Raw genomic sequence first — 21,322 nt, 5'->3', positions numbered from 1 at the left:
AAAGAACTGAGAGTTAAGACAGGAAAATAAAACCTTCTCCAAAATAATCTATAAGCCTGTCTTCAAAAAGACCAGAATTCTGTTCTACTGTGTTCACACCCACACACTATGAGAATGTGCACACTGAGATTCCCATAGCACTGGGCAGATAGGAAACAAGCTGAGACTCTGCTGTGAATTTGTCCTTGTGGTCCTAGGGACAGACCCCAGAGCTTTTCTCATTCTCAGAGAGCTCTCTACCAGCAAGCTATACCGTCTGCCTTTTACTCTGTGTAATGAAAGGAAATATTAACAACCCCAGAAGAAAATGTACAGAACTGCTGTGCTGTGTGGTTCTGGTGTCTGTATTAACAATGACCTGATGTTCTGGAAAGAAAGAAAGAAAGGAAGGAAGATAGAAAGAAAGAGAGAGAGAGAGAGAGAAAGAAAGAAAGAAAGAAAGAAAGAAAGAAAGAAAGAAAGAAAGAAAGAAAGAAAGGAAGGAAGGAAGGAAGGAAGGAAGGAAGGAAGGAAGGAAGGAAGGAAGGAAGGAAGGAAGAAAGGAAGAAAGAAAGGAAGGAAAGAGAGAGAGAAAGAGAGAAAGAGAGAGAGAAAGAGAAAGAGAGAGAAAGAGAGAGAAAGAGAAAAACAACCAAGGCTGTACCTTGAAGAAGAGAATACATTTGTATTTAAGAAAAAATAACCATAAAACATTTATCTAACAGTTCTTGGGGGCTGGGGCTTTAGCCCAGTGGAAGGGCACCCGCCCAGCGCACGCAAGGCCCTGGGTTTGGTCCTCAGCCCTGGAAAAAAAAAACAATTCTTGTGTCTGTTCTCTATTGTCGTCATTGATTTCATAGTCAAACCAGTTAATTTCTTGTTTTTGAAGGAAATTCCTCTCTGTTCTCTTCAGTGGAGCATACTTCCATGGACTAAGATAGCTCTTTGCACTCATCTTCAGAACCTACTCTTGAGTTTAGTTAGTTAAGTAAGAACAGAGGGAGGTCAAGATGGAAAACGGAAAACATGCTCTTGAGAAAGAAAATTCTGGAAAAGTCTAGTGCCAAGTCCAAAATGATACTTGGCACTAGAAACTAGATATTAGTCTCATGGAATATTCAAAATGTATCTTCTTTCCCTCCTTGCATTCCTCTTTCCCAAGGCATCATTTTGTCTAGTATTTTGCTCTGGAGCATTTTATCTCCATAAAAGTTTTGGTTTTCCACTTTGGGTTGATGTGTGTGCTGGTGGTATTGAAGTTTGAACTCGAGGCCTTTGGTTGGCTTTCCACTCAAGGCTGCATTCTACCACTTGAGCCACAACTCCACTTCCTGCTATCTGCCAGTTCATTGGAAATAAGAGTCTCACAGACTTTTTCTGCTCAGGCTGGCTTCCGACTTCAATCCTCAGGTCTCAGCTTCCCCAGCAGCTAGAATTATAGGCACAGCCACTAACACCTGGACATTCTTTCTTTGTTCCTTTTTTTTTCCCTTGATCATCCATCCTTTCGATATTTTTTCTCTTTTCAATAAATTGAGTCTACTCTATAAAGACTGAATCTATGAGATAGCGTAGGAAGTAATAACATTTATATTTCTAGCCAGTGTTTCATGTGGAATCAGACTTGCACATCATCTTTCCCTTTAAAAATTTCCCCCCACAAATATTCACCCCAGTAAAAGAAGCCACCAGCTAACCAGTGACCCAGCCAGACATCTGAGCATCAGTGTTTGACTTTTCCAAACAATTACCAACTGTTTCACTACAACCCTTGAATATCTATTAACCTCTTACAGCTCATCCTTATTCTCACATCACTCCACCAGGCCACCATTGTATCTTTAAGATTATTATGAAAGACTCTTAATTGGGCTCCAGAATTTTTATCTTGGCTTTTCTATTGCTTTTGTACACCACAGTCAGAATCTCCTTTAAGTATGAGGCACACAAATGTCCTTAGTCACAAAGCCTCTCTAGCATCGCTTAGTGTATGTGCTCTGGGCCTGAGTCTCTCTGACTTTCTCTCATACCTGTTGTATACTTCCCACAATCCAGCTAGAGTGGACTTCCTCCAGTTGCTCAAACATACCATGTTCTCTTTGGGCCTCAGATCTTCATGCATAGTTTCACACAAACACAATCGTGCCCAAATATTTTCCTACTATTTCTCCCCCAGTGAGCCTTCCTTGATGGCCAAAATTCACCCAAGGCATTCTTCTTACTGATCCCATCTTTTTCTTACATCTGCTAAAGGGTTTACTTACTTTACTGTGTTTTGAACTCAGGGCCTTGTGCTTGCTGGGCATGTGCTCTACCATTTGCCCATGCCATTATTTTATGGATGAGATCTCACATTTTTTGCTAAGGGTCAATCCTCCTACCCATGTATTTGGTGTAGCTAGGGTCACAGGTATGAACCACTACTCCTGGCTCGCAGATGGAAGCGGGAGTCTCCCTATTTTTATTTTTTGCCCAGGCTGGCCTTGAACCAAAAATCCTCTCAATCTCCATCCCTGAGTAGCTGCAATTACAGGTAAACATTATCATGCTCAGCCTGAGATTTCTTTCAGTATAATAGTATTATACTTAACACATTTTTGTATCCACTCTGAGCCTAGAAGTTCAAAGACATGTTTTTTTTAATTTTAATTTTTTATTGTAAAGATACTATACAGAGGGTTACAGTTACATGAGCAAGGTAATGAGTACACGTCCTATTGAGCATTGTTACCCCCTCCATTGTTTGACCCCTACCAACCCTTCCCTCCCTACCTTCCCCGAGGTTCCTTTTTTTTTTTAATTGTGATTAAATGATTACATAATTTCCCAAATTTCACAGTATTGTGGAATAATGATGCTCATTTAAAGTCACAAGTTCATTCTAACTTTCCTGGAGCAAATTGTCTATCACAGTCTATAACATATAACGGTGTACACATATACACCATACATGTGATCAGCAGCAGGGGATATTTAATAGTGGTTCGATCAGATGAGTGGGAATTCTTTGTTACTTAAGTCCTGTTAATTTTGCAATGACATGTTCTTAAGCAATTATTTATTTAACACTTTCTATGCACTTGGTATTCTCAACAACCCTATGAGATAAATACTATTTTTTTTTTTTTTTTTTTGTCGGTCGTGGGGCTTGAACTCTGGGCCTGGGCGCTGTCCCTCAGCTCTTCAGCTCAAGGCGAGCGCTCTACCACTTGAGCTACAGCGCCACTTCCGATAAGTACTATTTTAACTCCACTTTACAGAGAGAAAACTGACACACAGACAAGTTCATTGCTTTCCCCAAATATTACACAACCAGTAAGTTGAGCTGTGATTCCAACTTAGGCAGCCAGCTCTAGGGCCTGCAACCTTACTAACCATGTTAAACTACCTTCATTTTTAATTATTACACATTTCCATGCTTATCTCAGGAGCAGACATTTAATGGGTGCTTAGAATAAATTTGTTGTATTAAAAAGGAAACATAGTAGAGGCTTTCATCAAGTAATGAGACTCAATAGGGCTAAAGGAAAGAAGAGTCTTGCAGGAAAGAAGGTATTATGAAGGTCAGGAGGAATGAAGTTAGAGCTCAAATAGACAGAAACCTCAGACAGGTCTGTAGGAAGGACAAAAGGAAAGTATAAACATAGGTATCATGAACAGCTAAAGGCTCTTCCGTGACTGAAGCTATGTGAAAGTACACACTGCTTTTTAACCTAGAAGCACACCAATTTTGCAAACAAACATTTGTAATAAACAGGTGACAGTGTGGACAACCTTGAATTGTGCTGATATTGGCCCCAGGCACACAGGTAAGAAATATGCATGCCCATGAGTGATTTATCCAGAAGACAAGACCATGCATGCACAGTATTAATCTGCCACAATAAGGGGACTACAGTGTGAAACGAAAGGGAAATATTTCAGTAAGCAAAAACTGTTCAGTCTGATCACAGATATGTCCTGTAATACATAGGTAGGACTAACCCAGCAGAGAAACAATAGTCCCAGGGTGAACCACTGAGGCACACAAAGGGCATGCGCCATCCACGACAACAAGGGACACAGCAAATCTGGGGGCTTCGGGAAAGCACCTCAGGAGAATTCCTTTAGTAACAGAGATTAGGCTTAATACGATAATTAGGAGGAGCAGATCCTCTGTTCTCCTCACAATATTCATATTTAACTCTGGTCTCTGGGATGCTTCTTTTTAGAGTGCCCAAGAAGTTATTGCAAAAATGGTGGGACATGTGTGGTGCAGAGCAACGGTCCTATGTGTTGGTAAGAAACAATTGTTTTTGGTTTTTGTTGTTTTTTTTTTTAACGTTATTATGAAGGTGAGGTACAGGGAGGTCACAGTTACACAAGTCAAGTAAATGGGATGTTTCTTTTTTAGACAATGTCATGCTCTGTCCCAGTTTTTTCCTCCTGTCCCCACCAACAAATTGTATAGTTCATTTTCAACAGTGTCTAGTTAGTACCACTGCTGCATCTGTTTACCCTCTGTCTCCCCATGTATTTTTTTAAACATTTATTACAGCTGACTTATTTTCCCAATGATGATGTCATAGAGCAGAAATCAGTAAGTGCTTATTAAGGTAAAAATAGTGGATAACGGCACTATTTACTTTTATGTACACAAAAAAGGAAATATGCATTTCAAAAAATATCAACTATATAATGGGATTCTGTATATTTTCCAACATTTTCATGAAAAATATATCATTTTAATAATACTTATGATTAATAATACTTATTATTCCTTGCTTTTAATCAAGTTTTCAAAAGAACTTTTCTGGTATGGATATCCCAGTATTTTAATGTATGTAATATTTCTTCACTTTCTTTTCATTCAAATTTAGTATTTCTTCTTTCAAACAACAAAGGATAAAATTTATGTGTAAAAACACCTTTTCTGCAGTAGATCTTCATGAGTAAAAATAAGGTACAGATAAGGACTCTATCTGCATACTCAAAGCAAGAATAAACAAAAACAAACTTTGTGCTTATTTTTCAGAATTGCTAACATTGCATATCATAGATTGTTTCATTTTATTCTTTTTTTCTCACTCATCAGGATTTTGTACAAAAAGTTTCATATACTCCAAAAGAATCATGAATATTCCGTTGTATTTCTATTCACAACTTTGTTCTGTTCACAATGGATATATTACTTTGAAAATTAGAAAGTTGGTTTAAAAATGATATTTAAATCCTACTAAAACACTTAAACATTTGAAAAACAATGGTTAATGCCAGTTTAAACCTTTATCTCCTTCTGAGTCAAAATTAATACTTCAGGAAAAGTAATTTATTTCCAAAAACAAAAAGTAAATACCTCCATCAATTAAAACAAGAAGAATTTTATAAGATATACTTAGGGTAGTTAGAGGCATCTTTAACATTAGTGAGACTGAATAACTAATCAGTCTCTCCAACCTTGTTGTCTCTCAAAGTTATTATGTTATTGATTTCACCTCTCAACAAAATTGTACTTCTCCTTGCATCAGCTTTCATGGAAATTAATTTATCATAAACTGTTATTCAATAAAAAGACAAGATGCATTACATTAATTGGTAAAATCTTTTTTTTAAAACCGTGAGAATGATGCCATAAGTAATATTTCTTGAATGTTCTCTAAGTGGGTAATGTATACCAACTGTTTGCAACCAGGAGCTTTGCATTTTTGTCTTCTCTCATCCTGATAGGCTAGAGAGCTCTTGAGCTTTAGATAGTCTCAGCTGAACAAACAAAGAGTTACACATTCTTGGTCACATCCTCAGGTGTTTAAATAAACATTAGCAATTGAAATCCAGCGGATGAAAATTGTGTCTCTCAAATAAGAAAAATCCACTGTAGGGAAGAAGATTATGTGAAGAGTGAGAGGAGATGGGATTTAAGAAAGGAAACCAATGAAGCCAAATGTAGAGAAGAAAGAAATTTATCACCAGCAAAGTCAGTAATGTTCTGAAGAATTATTTTGATGCTAAATAATACATTTGAAAGAAGGAAATAGCTATAATGATTATCTTTATTTTTTAAAATGCTGGGAACTAGTGCTACTTGCAATAGCTGTATGAAAGAATTACCTTGGCATGTTTTCTATGTTTTAGCATGATGGCCTCTCCATCCAATTTTTTTCTTAAAATGGTCACTTGTAAAAAAGACAAGTAGTGCGAGAAATTTTGTAAAAACATAAAATCGTCTATCAGACAGAAAATGGAACTTCCCAACATTGAAATCCCATTGAGTAGCAGTGCGGTTTGTATGTTTAGCTGTGATTTTCTTTCTATAAACACATATCCACACATGCCATATGTATTTTACAGAAATGTGAATCATACTTTATATATCACTCTACACTTTGATTTTTATATTTATGAAATATCATGGCTTTACAATGTTGTTGTGTATGGACCTACCTCTATTTCTTTCTGGATGAGGAATATTGGTACATTCTTTAACCTTCCTTGATTTTAGCTTCCTAATTTCTCAATTTTAGTAAAATGGAGAAAATTACACCACCACTTCATGAGGTAGCTGTTATGATTTCTATGTAAAATATTCTGAACAGTGCGTGTTGCACAGGAATGCTAGTAAACAGCACTACAACATCATTTTGTTGGTGTGTAGCATGCAATAACCTACAAAGAGATACTTCACTCTTAAATATTCCCTTTAATATTCTAATATTTCCTTTGCCATTGTCCAATTCCTCATTTTAAGCATAAATTCACATAGATCAGTATTCATAATACACATAAAAATGATAGTTAGAGATAGAGATGACAAATTGAGAAACATATACAGATAGTTTTGTTTGTTTTTTATCTGCTTTTATTTATGAATATTTTTATTAATCTATTTTGCCATACTGAGGTTTGAACTCAAGATCTTGAACTTGCTAGATAGGAGTTCTGACACTTGAGCCATGCCTGTTGCTCTTTTTAAAAAAATTACTTTATCGCTATTATAAAGATGATGTGCAGAGAGATTACAGTTATGTGACTACGTTTCCTTTCATTCAGTATGTTCTGTTCCCTCCCAGCTCCACCCTCCAGTTGTATAGCTCACTTTCATCAATATCCTGTGAGCTACACTGATGCATTTTTCACCCTTCATCCCTAGAGTTCCCTGCTTTTCCCCACCCTCCAAAAGATACACATGCAGATATACCACACATAAAGTAAAGAACACACAGTCATCAAAAAAGTAATTTTATTAAGAAAAGACCTCTTGTTTCCATATCTTGGAGTTTGCTTCAAAATATATGTACACATGTGTACATATATGCATAATTTTATATAAGTATAAAGAGGCATGTAGGCATTGTTTCTTTGTGTTTCTCCTAAGACAATCCTCTTTTGGTCTCACTGTGTGTGAATATCTAGCTCTTTTTGTTTTAATTATTTTTAAAATAGGATCTTAGTATTTTTTTTTCTGGACCACAATCCTTTTGTGTATGTTTCCCATATAGCTGAGATAATAAGGGTGTGAAACCACACTCAGCTTATTATTGGTCAAGATGAGTTCTCACCAACTTTCTGTCTTAGCTGGACTTGACTGTGGCCTTGAACTAAGAGCCTGAGACAAGCTCAGACTCTTGAGTAACTAGGATTACAACATGAATTACCATACCTTATAATAGCAATGTTTAATCTTAAACAAGATAAATACCTAGAAGGACACCTATAACAATAAATCAGAACAAAAAGATTTTGCAAGTGGAAATTAAAATAAAGAACATCTATAACAATGAATCAGAAAAAAAGATTTTGCAAGTGAAAATTAAAATATACAACTATGACTTCACAAATATAAAAATCCCCAAAGTATCATTCAAACACATTTTATGGGAGATGTAATGTAAAATTTTAATAAATACTTTATAAAGTTCCAACAGGAAAAAAATATTATGTGCCAAATAACACAGTCACAAAATATAAAAGGAAGAAATTCCTAAATATTCCATATGTAAATTAAAGCAAAAGCAAAAACTTTATATACACGTTACACCTTTCATTACTTTGTTGATAACAACAAGGAAGGTACTGTATGTTATTCTCATATCCATGGTATACATTGACATATAATAATTTGCCTAAAAAAGGAAACCCTAATAAATTTCTGGAAGGTTTTCCCCAGACTACTTATATGTCTATATCCAATTAAAAAAGAGATGATTAATGAAATGCTAACAAAAGAAAAAATAATCATTTTAAATAACATTACTAACAAAACTCTTACATTGAAAAAAGGCTCTTTAATGAAATGGCTAGTCCTTATTTTTATCTTAAAAAATCGGGCAATATTTGAGAATTGATCACTCTTCTGGTTCAAAGTAAAGTTAATTAACAGTACTGAACATAGATCTGGCATTGCAAGATGTATTAGAATAATGTGCTATTAGAATAATGTGCTGACTGAAGAATGAACAGAAGGAATGGATAAGTAGAAATGAAAATTTCTGGTATTTCAAGGAAAAGCATCATTACCATAAAAGATATGTTTAAATGTTTTGAGTTACAAACTAATTATGTGGCCTAACCGTAAAAGAAATGATAATCACAAATAACTAGCAAGGAGTTCCTATGGGTGCATCAAGGGGGTATATTAAATAAGCTTATACTGTGTTCTTACAATAAAAAGAAAATGCTCAAAGAAAAGTTGTCACCCATTAAAAATATTCCATTTTGCTTCAATGACAGAAGAGGGTGCTCTTAAATTAAGAATATCACAAACCATCTCAAATTCCTAACCCTAGCCACAAAAATGAAAAATACAAATCCAATTTCCATTTATACAAAGCCACTTTTTTAAAAAGTTAAACTGTAAACACCTTCCTTCTCTTTTCTTCTGTTGTTCCAAAGCAAAAATACTGTAACTGCAACTGCAATTCCAAATGGAATTAAATATGGTTTGTCCTTTAATGAAAAGCACTTGAGAATCTTGTTCATTCATATATACCTTTATTATACATTGATCAATTCGAAGCTGAGATAGCCAAACAACAAATCCAATTGATTAAGAATCATGAAAGAAATTAATTGAATCAATTACAGTCATAGAACTTGGGAAGAAAGGAAATAAACATTGAATTGTAACTCCTCAAGAGAACTTGGACTTAAAAACAACAATAATAAAGAAATCTTGAATAGTAGCAAGAAAATAACCAAAGGAATGATAAACAAAAAGTTAAAAAAGAAGAGGAAGTGTTCAGCATGAGCATAATTGGAGTACCCACCAAGAAAAAGAAAACTGTGGACTAGACCAATATTAAAAGTATAACCCAAGAAAACCTTTCCAGAAATGAAACAAGTCAAGAATTTACATAATGAGTCACTAAATACCCCAATTTACCAACTTCATTACCAACTAAACTCCCAAACTACCAACTCCAATACATATCCTAATAAGCTATTAGACTTTAAAATAAAGGGAAACAAAATCCTCATCACTTCCAGGGGGGAAGAAACAAATAATATACAAGCAAAAGAGATTATTAGACTTTTGAAAATAATGAAAGCTACTGTGATTGTCTACAGATGTAGACAATAATATATACCCATTTCTCCTTTATAAAAAAAAGACATTAAGGAGCATGTTAACTGATGCCTTCGAATTATGACAAAGTATATTTTCCTTATTCTTACACACTGTGACTTGCTTAGCGGAGACTTACAGGAAGGGGCACAGTACAATTGAGAGCAAAGCAAGTATGACAACCATCTTCAGTGATACTTTGTACTGAGGAGATAGTAGTCACCAATGCAAACTAACTAAAAAAAAATCCCCAAACAAACAAAACAAAGCAAAACAAACACATGTGAGCCTGAGAAACAAAGCTACCATGATATTATAACTGGAGACTCTTGAGAATTAATGACAAATGTTAATTCAAATAATAGATATAGTTCAGTATGGTTGGAGGATAATAGTACAAGGAGTACAAGTACAAGGAATACTATTTGCAGGAGGAAATGGAAAAGAAAACTCCATTTACCATACCAACAACAAGATTTCTTTTAATTTGGGGGTAGATTGAATAAAAGTCAATGTGATAAAAGCCATCCTGAAAACCTAAACAACTGGAAAAACATTTAATTTTCCTCACCAATTAACTCAGTTTCATAAAGCTATTGTTTCTGCAGAAATCAGATTTTAATACAATTTCCACCAAAAAATGTTGCAAACTTTTTCTGTAGATAAACAACTTGACCTAAATTTATTAGGAAAAATACATATAAACACCAGCTACAAAAATGCTAGAAAAGAGCCAAGGTATGAGAATATGAGTAACAGTACTTATACATAATAGCCTTTGTTCTTGGGACAATGCAGTACAGACACTTGGACAGACAATAGATTTCACATGAGTAGAAAAGAGTAGAAATTCTAGAAATGAATATGAAAGTTTAGGAAACAATGAAACTAGCATTTCAAATTACCTGAGATTAATCTGTTCAGACACAAATAAGATTATTTCCATACGTCCCACTACACACTTATACCCACAGGAAACTTATAGATCCAAGTTCAAAGTTAAACAAGTCATGTACTAAGGAAAGAAAAAGTAATAAATTTCCCCATGATCTGGATATAGGGGAAAAAAAGGTTGTTTTCTGTAATGACAATAATGATACCATTAACTAAAATGTCAACTGAATGTTACCTAAAATGTTAGCTAAGGTTAACTAAAAATGGATGGCAAAATACATATGTAAACCATAACAGCAGACCCAGGCAACTTTTTTTTTTTTTTTTATTGTAAAGCTACTATACAGAGGGTTACAGTTACATGAGTGAGGTTATGAGTACACTTCCTCTTGAACATTGTTACCCCCTCCATTGTTTTCCCCCTACCATCCCCTCCCTCCCTCCCTTCCCCAAGGTTCTTTTTTTTTTTTTTTGATTGTGATTAAATGATTACATATTTTCAAAGTCACAAGTTCATTCTAACTTCCCTGGAGCAAATTGTCTACCACAGTCTGTAATATATAACAGTGTTCACATGTTATATACCATATTTGTGATCAGCAGCATGAGGATATTTAGTAGTGGTTCAACCAGATGAGCGGGAGTTCTTTGTTTCTTAAGTCCTGTTAGTTTTGTCGTATCACCTAACCTTTTGGATTTAGCATCCACTTATGAGGGAGACCATGGACCGTTTGTCTCTTCGTTCTTGGCTTACCTCGCTCAACATGATTCCTTCTAGCTCCATCCATTTCCCTGCAAATGCCATTATTTTGTCATTTCTAATGGCTGCATAATATTCCATTGTGTATAGATACCACAATTTTTGGATCCATTCATCTGTGGTGGGGCACCTAGGTTGTTTCCATATCCTAGCTATTGCGAACAGTGCTGCAATAAACATGGAGGTGCACGTGTCCTTGTATATTGGTTCCTGTTGTTCAGGGTAGATGCCTAGAAGTGGTATGACTGGGTCGTAAGGGAGGTCATTCTTTAGCTTTCTAAGGACCCTCCAGACTGCTTTCCAAAGTGGTTGTATAAGTGTACATTCCCACCAGCAGTGCCAGGCAACTTTTGAGAAAATACATACTTGCATCACATATTTTAGAAAAGGTTTAATTATCCCTAATACTTGCAAGGAAAGCCAGAAAACATAATGGAAAAAGATTCATCTCACCAAATTTAAAATGATGCTGGTAGTAGAGTTCCCCAGAGAAAATGAACCAATAGAACAGATAGAGATGCAGATACAGAAGACATATAATATGGAATTAGCTTATAATAGTGGAAGACGCAAGTCCCACCGTATACATAAGCAAATTGAAGAAGCAGCAGAATTGGTAGTATAATTCCATGTGTGTTTCAAAGCAGAGAGCTGATAAGAGAACTCCCAGATTAAGGCTGAAATCCTAAGAACCAGGCTGTTGGTATAAATCTAATTTCTGAATGCCAGAAAACCAAGAGATCTGATGCTCATGGGCAGAACAAGATGATTAATCCATCTTAAGAAATAAGAGTGAATTCCCTCTTCCTCTACCTGTTGATTCTCTTCAGGACAAGATAGATTTGATGTTGCCTGCATCAGTCTACTGACATTAATCTCTGATGGACACACCTTACAAACACATCCTTTTACTATCAATCTGGGCATCCATTAGCTCAGTTAAATTAACACTTAAAAATAATAATCAGCTGGGTGCATTGGTGCTTACTTGTCATCACAGTTACCTGGGAGGTAAATATAGGAAGATTCTCGTCTGCAGTTGATCTGGACAAAGGCATGAGACTCTGTCTGGAAAAAAAGAAAAGGAAAGAAAAACTAAAAGCAAAAGTACACAGTGCACAGGTCCTGAATATAACTCATATCCCCAAAAGTAAAGTAACAATCATAATACTTAAACATGAAAAATGACTCAAATTGATTTTCTAGCTCATTAATAAACTTACTAATCTAGATGTAAACTGCCATAATTTTCACAGAGGTGGTTTTGGAAATTCTCCAACAAAACCAAATATTCATTTATATTTTGATCTAAGAACTTCATTTCTATATTTTGTTTCTCTATTGTTTCAACTCTGAATTGTTGACAACACATCCAAATGATTACTTACTTGTGCATGTATTATAGTTTTAAAAATACTGGGAACGACACCAAAATCTACCTTTAAAAGTCATAAAATAAAACATAACACACACAATAAGAATGGTTAAAAGAATATTTCTTGCACAGGTGAGAGAAAAGTGTCCAAAAAGGAGAGGCATAGGTTTTATACCAACAGGAACTATTTGGTAGCTCTTCTTTCATCTGATTCAAATATTAAAATTAATTACCTTAGGAGTTTTATATTGTCAATAATTACATTTAAGACATGTAACTGTTTGGTATGTCTATAGCCTCAGGACAAATGACAGCATGTCTGGTTTGGCAATTAAAAATGACATTGTTGATATTTAGTAATTGTCCCAGAGACAAAGGTCTGAAGTGGAGATGTCTAGATTCCCAATTTATTCAAACCTATCTTTTAGTCTGGATCTTTGCTCTGAGTCTCTCAATCCTACTGTAAATGATATCATTAGAGTTTCACTAGATGGATAGCTATCCAAGGATTGAGAACCGATTTGAACCAAGTGTTTTCAGACAAATGAGGGCTGAGCTATGTTTTCCTTCAAGGGCTTGTTGCTTGCAAACACACTGTGAAATCTGTTCCCTGTAAACTTTTGTGCTGTTTCTTTTCCCCATTTTTACACCATCTCACCTTCTTTACTTAAAAGACTACAAATTCATTTTTACAACCCAAATCATGTGCAGTCGCCTCTCTAAAACTTTCCCAGAATCCATATATGCATAAATCATATTCTGTATGGAAGATAGAGTAGAGGACAAATGGAAGACTCTAAAAACAGGAAAACTTTGAGTTTGGATATGACCTCTACTATTTACTAACTCTGTGATACTGAAAACTCTTGCTTAACTTCTTTCTAAGTAACAAAGAAAAGAAACTAACACTTGCTGTCATAATGGAGATATAAATTGAAAGAAATTCCTGTATTAGTGAAATGTAACATTTACAATTGTTTTATTACCTAAGAATATTTAAAGATACTATGTCCCCATGGGAGGCACAGTGTTTATCTGGCATTATCTTAATCATTTCCATAGTAACAAAACAGTTCTTTTCAAGGTACAGTACAAAACAAACCATCAAGATGTAAGATCATAGCCTCTGCTGCATAATTCTGAAGTACTAAAGGCTAAAAAGTACATTCATAACAATCCTTAAGTATCACAAAGAAAAAATTCTGAAGGTTGAAAAAGTCAATTTACAAAGGTTAGCATCTAGATACTTATGAAAACTTGAGAAGCCATGTAGTTTTTTTTTGGAAATAGACAATTTTATTGGAAAATACAAATTACCAAAATGGAACCAAAATAGGAATAAATATTGACTAGATTTTTTAGCCTACTAGAAATTTAAGTCAAAGATACAATTCCTTCCACCCAACAATTTAAATATATACTTTTTTCTTTTAAAGCTTGAAAAGATTATATGTATGCTTAACAATGTATTATTGGATTAAAAATGCTCAGAAAGTGGATGCAAAGTGTTCTAATCATATAAACAATAACTACAATATATATACACATTTATACATATATATCAATTAATATAGATGCAAGATAAATAAGCATGTTAGATTAATACCTTCTTCAACAATAGCAATAATAATTACACAGCGCAGTTAGAAAGGAGTTCTATTCTGAAACAGTCACAATTATTACAGTATATATCCCACACAAGGCTTGTTAACAGTAAAGGTTTACCACCCACATAAAAAATACTAGAAAGTTTAAGAAAAAGAACTACAAAATGAATACATTGTACTTCAATAAAAGAACCTCAAATAATACCAAAAAATGTATAGATCACTCTCTCTCAATATGCAGTTTATGCCAATAACGACTAATCAGTAAACAGTTTGTCACAGTATGCCCAGAGGGGGCAAGGCAGTAATTGGAATTGAGGTTTGGGGTACCAGGGAACCTGTAGCCTTGTGCCAGCATCAGATGCCTGGGGTCTCTTCAACAAAGTATTGAGTATGGTATAGGGAAGTTCAAAGGCTTCCCCAGGAAAATCACTGGGGCCCTTGGTACATACAAAGGAAAAGGAGTTTTAATGTCAGTAACCTGACAAGCTACATCTTGGGCAGAGAGTAGCAGCTGGGCGTGGCAACAGCACAGATTTATAGGGCGGGGTTCATGTGGAACAACGTGAGAGGGTCACGTTAACATTTGCAAGGGAGAAGGAAACAGCATTGGGGGTGGGGGGTGCCATTTGACATTGCAGCTACCTGTGTCACCTGATTTCAGGGACAGACAGTTTTGTTTTTGCTGGAAGGTCTAAGGTGGCAGACCGGGTAAGAAATGGAGGAGGAAAGGCTAACAGAAGTACAAGTACGTGCAGACAGTAAGGCATCAACACCCTTGAAGCCTCACATGGGATAGAATCGTAATCAGTATGTTTGAAGTCACAAGCCCCAACAAGTGATACCAACCTATATGCAAGTGATAAGTGGCTTCCTTATCTTAAGAAGTAGAGGTAAGCAAGAACAACTTAAAATTTGCATAGGCGTTTGTCTATCCCCAAGGACCCAGAAATTTGGGGTGGGATTCACACAACCAGGGTAGAATACTGAGTCTCTGTAATGCCAGGAGCGATTGATCATTCTAGGGTGACTCCTGGCAAACTGAGAGTTAGAGAATGGTATTCCCATTCTCCAGATCCCTTTTCAGTACTCATGGCTTGGCATCCATAGATTCCCAAGATAGTTAACGAAACTGTTTCATTAAATTCAATTGTTGTATTATATCTGTACTGCTTTTTAAATAAACAAATCGATTTTAATATTCACCTGGAGAAAGTAAAATAAAACTTAAAACCCAAATTAATCACTAATATTTGCTCTACTTGATAGTAAAACTAGCTGTGAGGTTGTTTAATAAATAGTGTTAAACTGAAACACGAAATTGTCAATGTCTGCTCAGAGTTTCAATGTCAGGTACACACTTCAACTGAGTAAACTTACTCCTAGGAGTCTCGCTCACTAACAGTAGTGGGAAAGTATAAATGTAAACATGTTGATTCTTTCTCTTATAAAATAAGACCTTATTGAAAACAAATTTAAGTGCTCACTAGAGCGCAATGGAATGCCATATAACACTTTTAGATGAATAGATAAATCCTGACAAAGAAAAGATTCTATGTTGTTGGGTGAAAAAAAATACAATCTCAAAATAATATGTGTATTACAATTCCTTTCTGAGGAGGATAAAGTGAGTCTCTGTATGCGGAAGCTAAGAATATGGCAAGCTACAGCTCAAATGATTAATAGTTTGGTGAGCTCTCAGTAAGACTGCATTTGGCATAAAGATTCCAATATTTTAGTTGCTACACCCTGTTTTTGTTTTTGTTTTAAAGTGCTACACTTGTCACTTAGAAAACAGATGTTTAAAACCAAGTTGTTAAAAAGTTATAATCCACAGGGGAAAAAAATGATATATCTTACCGTAATAAACAGAGCCTATGAGCTGCTTTTTCGTTTTTATTTTTATTATAAAGGTGCCATACAGAGGGGTTACAGTTTCATAAATCAGGAAATGAGTGCATCTCTTTTTGGACAATGTCACCCCTTCTCCCAGCTTTTGCCTCCCATCCCCACCCATAAGTTTATAGTTCATTTCCAACCTACTGTATTGTGGTAGTCAACTAGTGGTACTCAATTCATGATACTCAATTGGTTGACCAGATGTCCTCCAGATCAGTGTGCCTGTCCCTCACAATTCTTTTCTTATACAAGCAGAGGCAGGCAAGGGAGACATACCAGGCAAGTGATAGAAGGGAAAGCAGCAAATGATTCTCACCAAGTTCACCAAGCCCCCCTCCCTGTCTCACTCTTAAAACTGAATTCTAGGTTTTTCCATTCACCAAGAGCCAAAATAAAAAGCACAGTCATTCGTCATTTTCCTTCCCCACCACTCTCCCAGAAAGCCTCACAATGCAGTGGTAGACTCTTAGCTGCTAACTTTCCTTCAGGTTTCCCATGCCAGGCATCAGCTTTTGCCACTGAAAACCTCATTGTTTTGACTCTCTGATGGACATCTTTCTACATGACCTGTTGGCTCTTCAAGGGAGAGCATTCTTTGAGGAAGAACATGGCTCAGATTTTGTTCACTGGTCATGGCTGACAGGGATTTGTGATCTAGATATTTTTTCCAAGATCTCTGGTCTGATCAGACTGTTAAGTAGATATTTCTGTCTTCTGAGAAGAAAAGTGGTAGGTTATTTCTAGGGCAATGTCTAATGCCAGAAGACTAGCTTTAAAAGAGAACAAGAGATAGCTGTCTGTCGGGTAAGAGTCAGAAGTTTTAAAAATTCACTCTGGTCCATCCTGAAAGAGCTGCATAGAACAATGCTCCATCTTAATTAACACAGATTTCACTTCATCGATTTCCTAGCATGTGCATAAGCAGACTTTAATGGAGGAGCAGTGTTGGTTGGAAATGACATTGTTTCTGTCTTCAGTGTAATATGTGTGGTGTGTGTGGTGTGTGTGTGTGTGTGTGTGTGTGTGTGTGTGTGTGTGTGTGTGTCCAGTGTGCTCTGTTAACTGAGAACAGGCCATACAGGAGGCACTCAGAGTGCTGAGCTTTTAAGAACACTGACAAAAAGTCATTCTTCAGAGTGAATTTCCCAATTTCCCAAACCAGGCTCCCTAGTGGCAGTGGAATGGCAGGCCATCCAGCTCTGCCCTGATCTTACACAGCTTTTCTTCCTGCTCAGCCAGCATGAGCTTAACGATGTCAAAGTAGAGTCTTTTGTGCTGTTGCTAGGTGGCTGATCTCTGCTTTACAGAAGCAAAACCTAGCAAATGAGGTAGAACTTTTTGAACTTCTCCCTCTTCCTAGTGAAATGTTGACAGACCTAAGTAGTTCAATGCATTTTAATTTTGAAACTCCTGTGGGACTTTTCTTCTCCCTTGGAAGCAGTCATTTATGTTTGCTACTGATTTAATCTGCTGTCCCTCAGGAACTCAGAGATGGAGGTAATATCTTTGTATTCTTCATGAAAAGAATTGTTTTCCTTACTTTCATTAGATCCACAAAGGAGGTAACAAAAAATAGTTAAAAGTGCAAAATTTAAGATTACATTTTGACCATTCCTGACCATGTATGTTTATATAAGCATATATGTTTGTATCAGATTTTAAAATACATCTCTTTGGAAGTTATTGTTTGGGAACTCAGAAAGGGAATTTGTAACATCACTTCCCCACAAGATTTTTCATTTTAGTGCCAATACTGTCTTAAAGTTTGAGAAGAATGTTTGAGGCGTAGTTTCTGAATAAATAAAAAGAAGTCTAACTTTGGAACAAGAACATTTTCTAATAACTACATTCTTCATTTTGTAGATAAAAGTTGAAAAACACTCCTTTCTTCTTAGAGTGTCAGAATGACAATCTGTTTAGTTTGAATAAAGACACCAATAATAGGAAATAAGACTTTACATATATTATTCTTTTCCATTTGGTGGGATGAAAAATGATGCTTTTTCATTGTCTCTATAGCAACGTAAATTGTAATATATTGACTTTTGCTAGGGTTTATGGATTTTGTAGTGTTGAAGGAATATGTTCTAGACATAAAATGGCATATTTTTAGTTATAATTTTATTTTCTTTAAGCAGTTATACAAAAAGGTGACTATGCAACAAATTATTTCATAAATATAGTATATCTTGGTCAATATCACATTTTCATCATTCTCCCCTCACCCCTCCCAACCCAACCCCTCCCCTTGGTTTTCCTAGCTTCATGGGACATGCATTGAGGTTTACTACTTCACCTAGGATAAATAACCCTAATGAACAGATATGCATTCACATAGACAAATGGGGGCTTTTATTGATTTGCTTTCATGACAAAAGCTTGACAACAGAAAGACTAGACTTGGAACTAAAAGATATGCTTGAATGACACTTAATATTTGATTCAAAATAGCAGTCAGGGACCAAGCAAGAAAAGAACTCACCTCAGATAAGTCAAATAGCAAAACTTTCATGAAGGACTTGCTTCCTTTACTGAAACTATAGTGAAGACCAGAGGGATCAGAAGGGATGTTGAGATGCCAAAAGACTGGCAGCAGTAGAAGCATAACCAAAGGGATTAAAAGGGATAACCTGCTGCCCATGAGGGCTGGGCTGTGGCACAAAGCCTCAGGAAGGGAACGGTGCCGGTTCATCTAGTGCCACAGCGAAGAGACTGGAGGAGGCAGACCTCATCTATCCCAAACTGTCTCTTCTTGCACCAGCTCCAGCGGTGCTCTCCTAATGGCCAGGCCCAGCAGAAGACCAGCCTACAAGACAGCAGGGGAAGGGAAGCAGTTCACAGAGGCTTTCCAGCTCAGCACAGGACAAGCTCTGGGCCAGCATGGAGATCTTAGTAGATCTGCTCATCTCTCATTTTTAGCATACTTGTCAGATACAAACAACACTCAGTTTCTAGTTGTGGGCTTGGATGATCCCCATCATAGTTTCTTCCTTGAAAACCCTAAATCACACAGAGCAGAAACCAAAAATGTCTGATGCAAAGCTTTACCCCTTGTTGTTGACATCATTGTTTTTGCTGTTGCTGTTATTTACTTATTTCTCCAAATGCATGGAGTGGACAACAGAAATGTCTCCATGAAGAGTCAGGCAGAGTCATGGCATGCAACTCTTAAGAGATCAGAGATGAGACTGCTATAGTTGTACTTCTTGATCTAAGGCAATTTCCTAATTTGATATTCTGAACTGTGAAATGACAGGAGGGAAGGAAAGAGGGAAAAGAAGGAAGGAAAGGAGAAAGGGAGGGAGGAAGGAAGGGAGGATGGGAGAGAGGGAGGGAGGGAGGGAAGAAGATAGAGAAAAAAGTGAAAGAGAGGGAGAGAGAGGGGGGAGAGGAAGGAGAGAGAGAAAAAGAGAGAGAGGAGAGAGAGAGAGAGAGAGAGAGAGAGAGAGAGAGAGAGAGAGAGAGAGACGGTAGGTGAGAAAAACTAGCTCCAGCCAGCTCCAGCATCCTCTCTGGTTACCACATGACAGAAAGGAAGTTAAACTGTTTGCTGACATGTCTCTTATGGTTTATGCTGAGGTTCCTTCACCAGGAATCTTGCCAAACACTCAGCTTCCACAATCTTTTGTGGGTGGTGACCTCATTGGAATCTAGGAGTAAAGGCTAAAAAATATGCCACAATAATTGCAAACAAACCCTCATTCTGGTGAAGGACTGCTTGGTTGACATTCCAGGAGAAGCCGGAAATATGCTTGCCTGAACGTTTAATAGAATAGTAGGTCTCTTTTCTTAACAGCAACCCTGCTTCCAGACACTCAAGGCCCTGCTTACTGTACCACTGGTTTCCAAGTTATTAGGATGGCTTAGACTACTTTGGCTTTTCCTTCTTTATTGCCCCACTCATATCCAGTCATTTAACTTCCAAAATCTCTTTGCCAATATTAATTTTCCACTACTCCCTTAAAGCAATATCACTTTACTTTTAGATGACTGATTTTGTGTCTGTAACTTATTATTCTTTCTGGGCTTTCTAAACATTCTTTCTCCTTTCACCCTTATCTCCATTTGCTTTGTTCTGGGTCTCGAATGTGTTTGGATATATTTTCATAACCCGCAGAGAGAAACTAAAAAGAAAAAACTAGTGGCATGTGACATGTGGCCTTACCCACAGCTTTGTTTACTCAGCTTATTCAACCTTTGCATTCCTGTGACCAACTAATTGGGACTAACGTGTATCTTCTCTATTGAATTCAGTGGGTATTTTTATTCTTGCGTTTATGGGCTCTTGAGAAGGATGGTGGAAGGGATGACATTGATCAAGAATAAAATGACATGTTGAATTGAAATCCCTTTGTACAACTACTTAAAGATAATATAATAACTTTTGTTTTGGAAAGATTTTGGAAAAGATGGCAGCTAACAGCATCAACTTCTGTTTTGGATCTCTGTGGGTCACTGTTACACTGTGGTTAAAAGGTTCACTTCATTCTTTTGAACTTATAAAGTTTCTTCTTTTCCCTTTGTAACAGAATCCAGAAATAACTATATTTGTGGTATGACACAATAAAATAGCTGAGAGGCAGAAATTGTATAATAAATTCTGTTTTTCCAATGAAAAGTAAAATAAAGACAAAGGAACTTGATAGAATAATGGAATTATGGTTTTAGAAATAAAAGTGCTTCATGATTTTATTGTGTGTCCACATCCCTGATGAAATCATCTAAGAATGGCCTACTCCTATTATTATCATCTTAATGCTGCATGAATTTGATTTTTTATCTTGACATTTATTTTTTATTAAAGGTCCCATGGAAGAAAGATAAATGCAAATAGAGGAATAAGGTTATCAAATACGTTTGTCAGATTTAATCACCTCAAAGTTACATATCATTGTTTTTGATATCATGCACTCTATGTCAGAGGGTCATATTTGTGCATGACAGCATAGACAGGAAGATTAATCTGATACGCAAGAAATGAAGCATAATGTGACTCTAGATCCACCATTCAAAATCTCATCCAACACCCTAAAACCTAAACCCTCATGCCAGATCAAATGAGGAAAGTGAATAACAACACTGATGTTACTAGAAAGGATACATCATGTATAAAGCAATAATTTCATGTGTGTTTATTGTCCTGAGATTATCAGCAAAGACTCCAGGTACATGTCACATTCAGACACAAAACAGCAAGGTCGTTGGGTAGCACTTTTTTTTAACCAATTACTTGGTTCTTAGACTCAGAGAGCATCCATATCTATCTT

General features: G+C 36.2%; 1 protein-coding gene across 1 annotated transcript in view; it reads left to right on the top strand.

Moving 5' to 3' along the window:
- The window catches only part of Malrd1 (MAM and LDL receptor class A domain containing 1), a 462,193-nt gene that overhangs the window by 377,679 nt on the left and 63,192 nt on the right, over positions 1-21,322 (top strand). Inside the window, exon 36 of the mRNA XM_042686149.1 lies at positions 4,191-4,257. Coding sequence (XP_042542083.1) covers positions 4,191-4,257 — 67 coding nt within the window. The remainder of the gene's footprint in view (positions 1-4,190; positions 4,258-21,322) is intronic.

The sequence above is a fragment of the Dipodomys spectabilis genome, unplaced genomic scaffold (assembly GCF_019054845.1).
Source record: "Dipodomys spectabilis isolate Male_0828 unplaced genomic scaffold, ASM1905484v1 ptg000096l, whole genome shotgun sequence".
NCBI classification, from domain to species: Eukaryota; Metazoa; Chordata; class Mammalia; order Rodentia; family Heteromyidae; genus Dipodomys; species Dipodomys spectabilis.
Note: the sequence above shows the minus strand (reverse complement) of the source record. Positions and strands in the feature narration are given on the sequence as shown.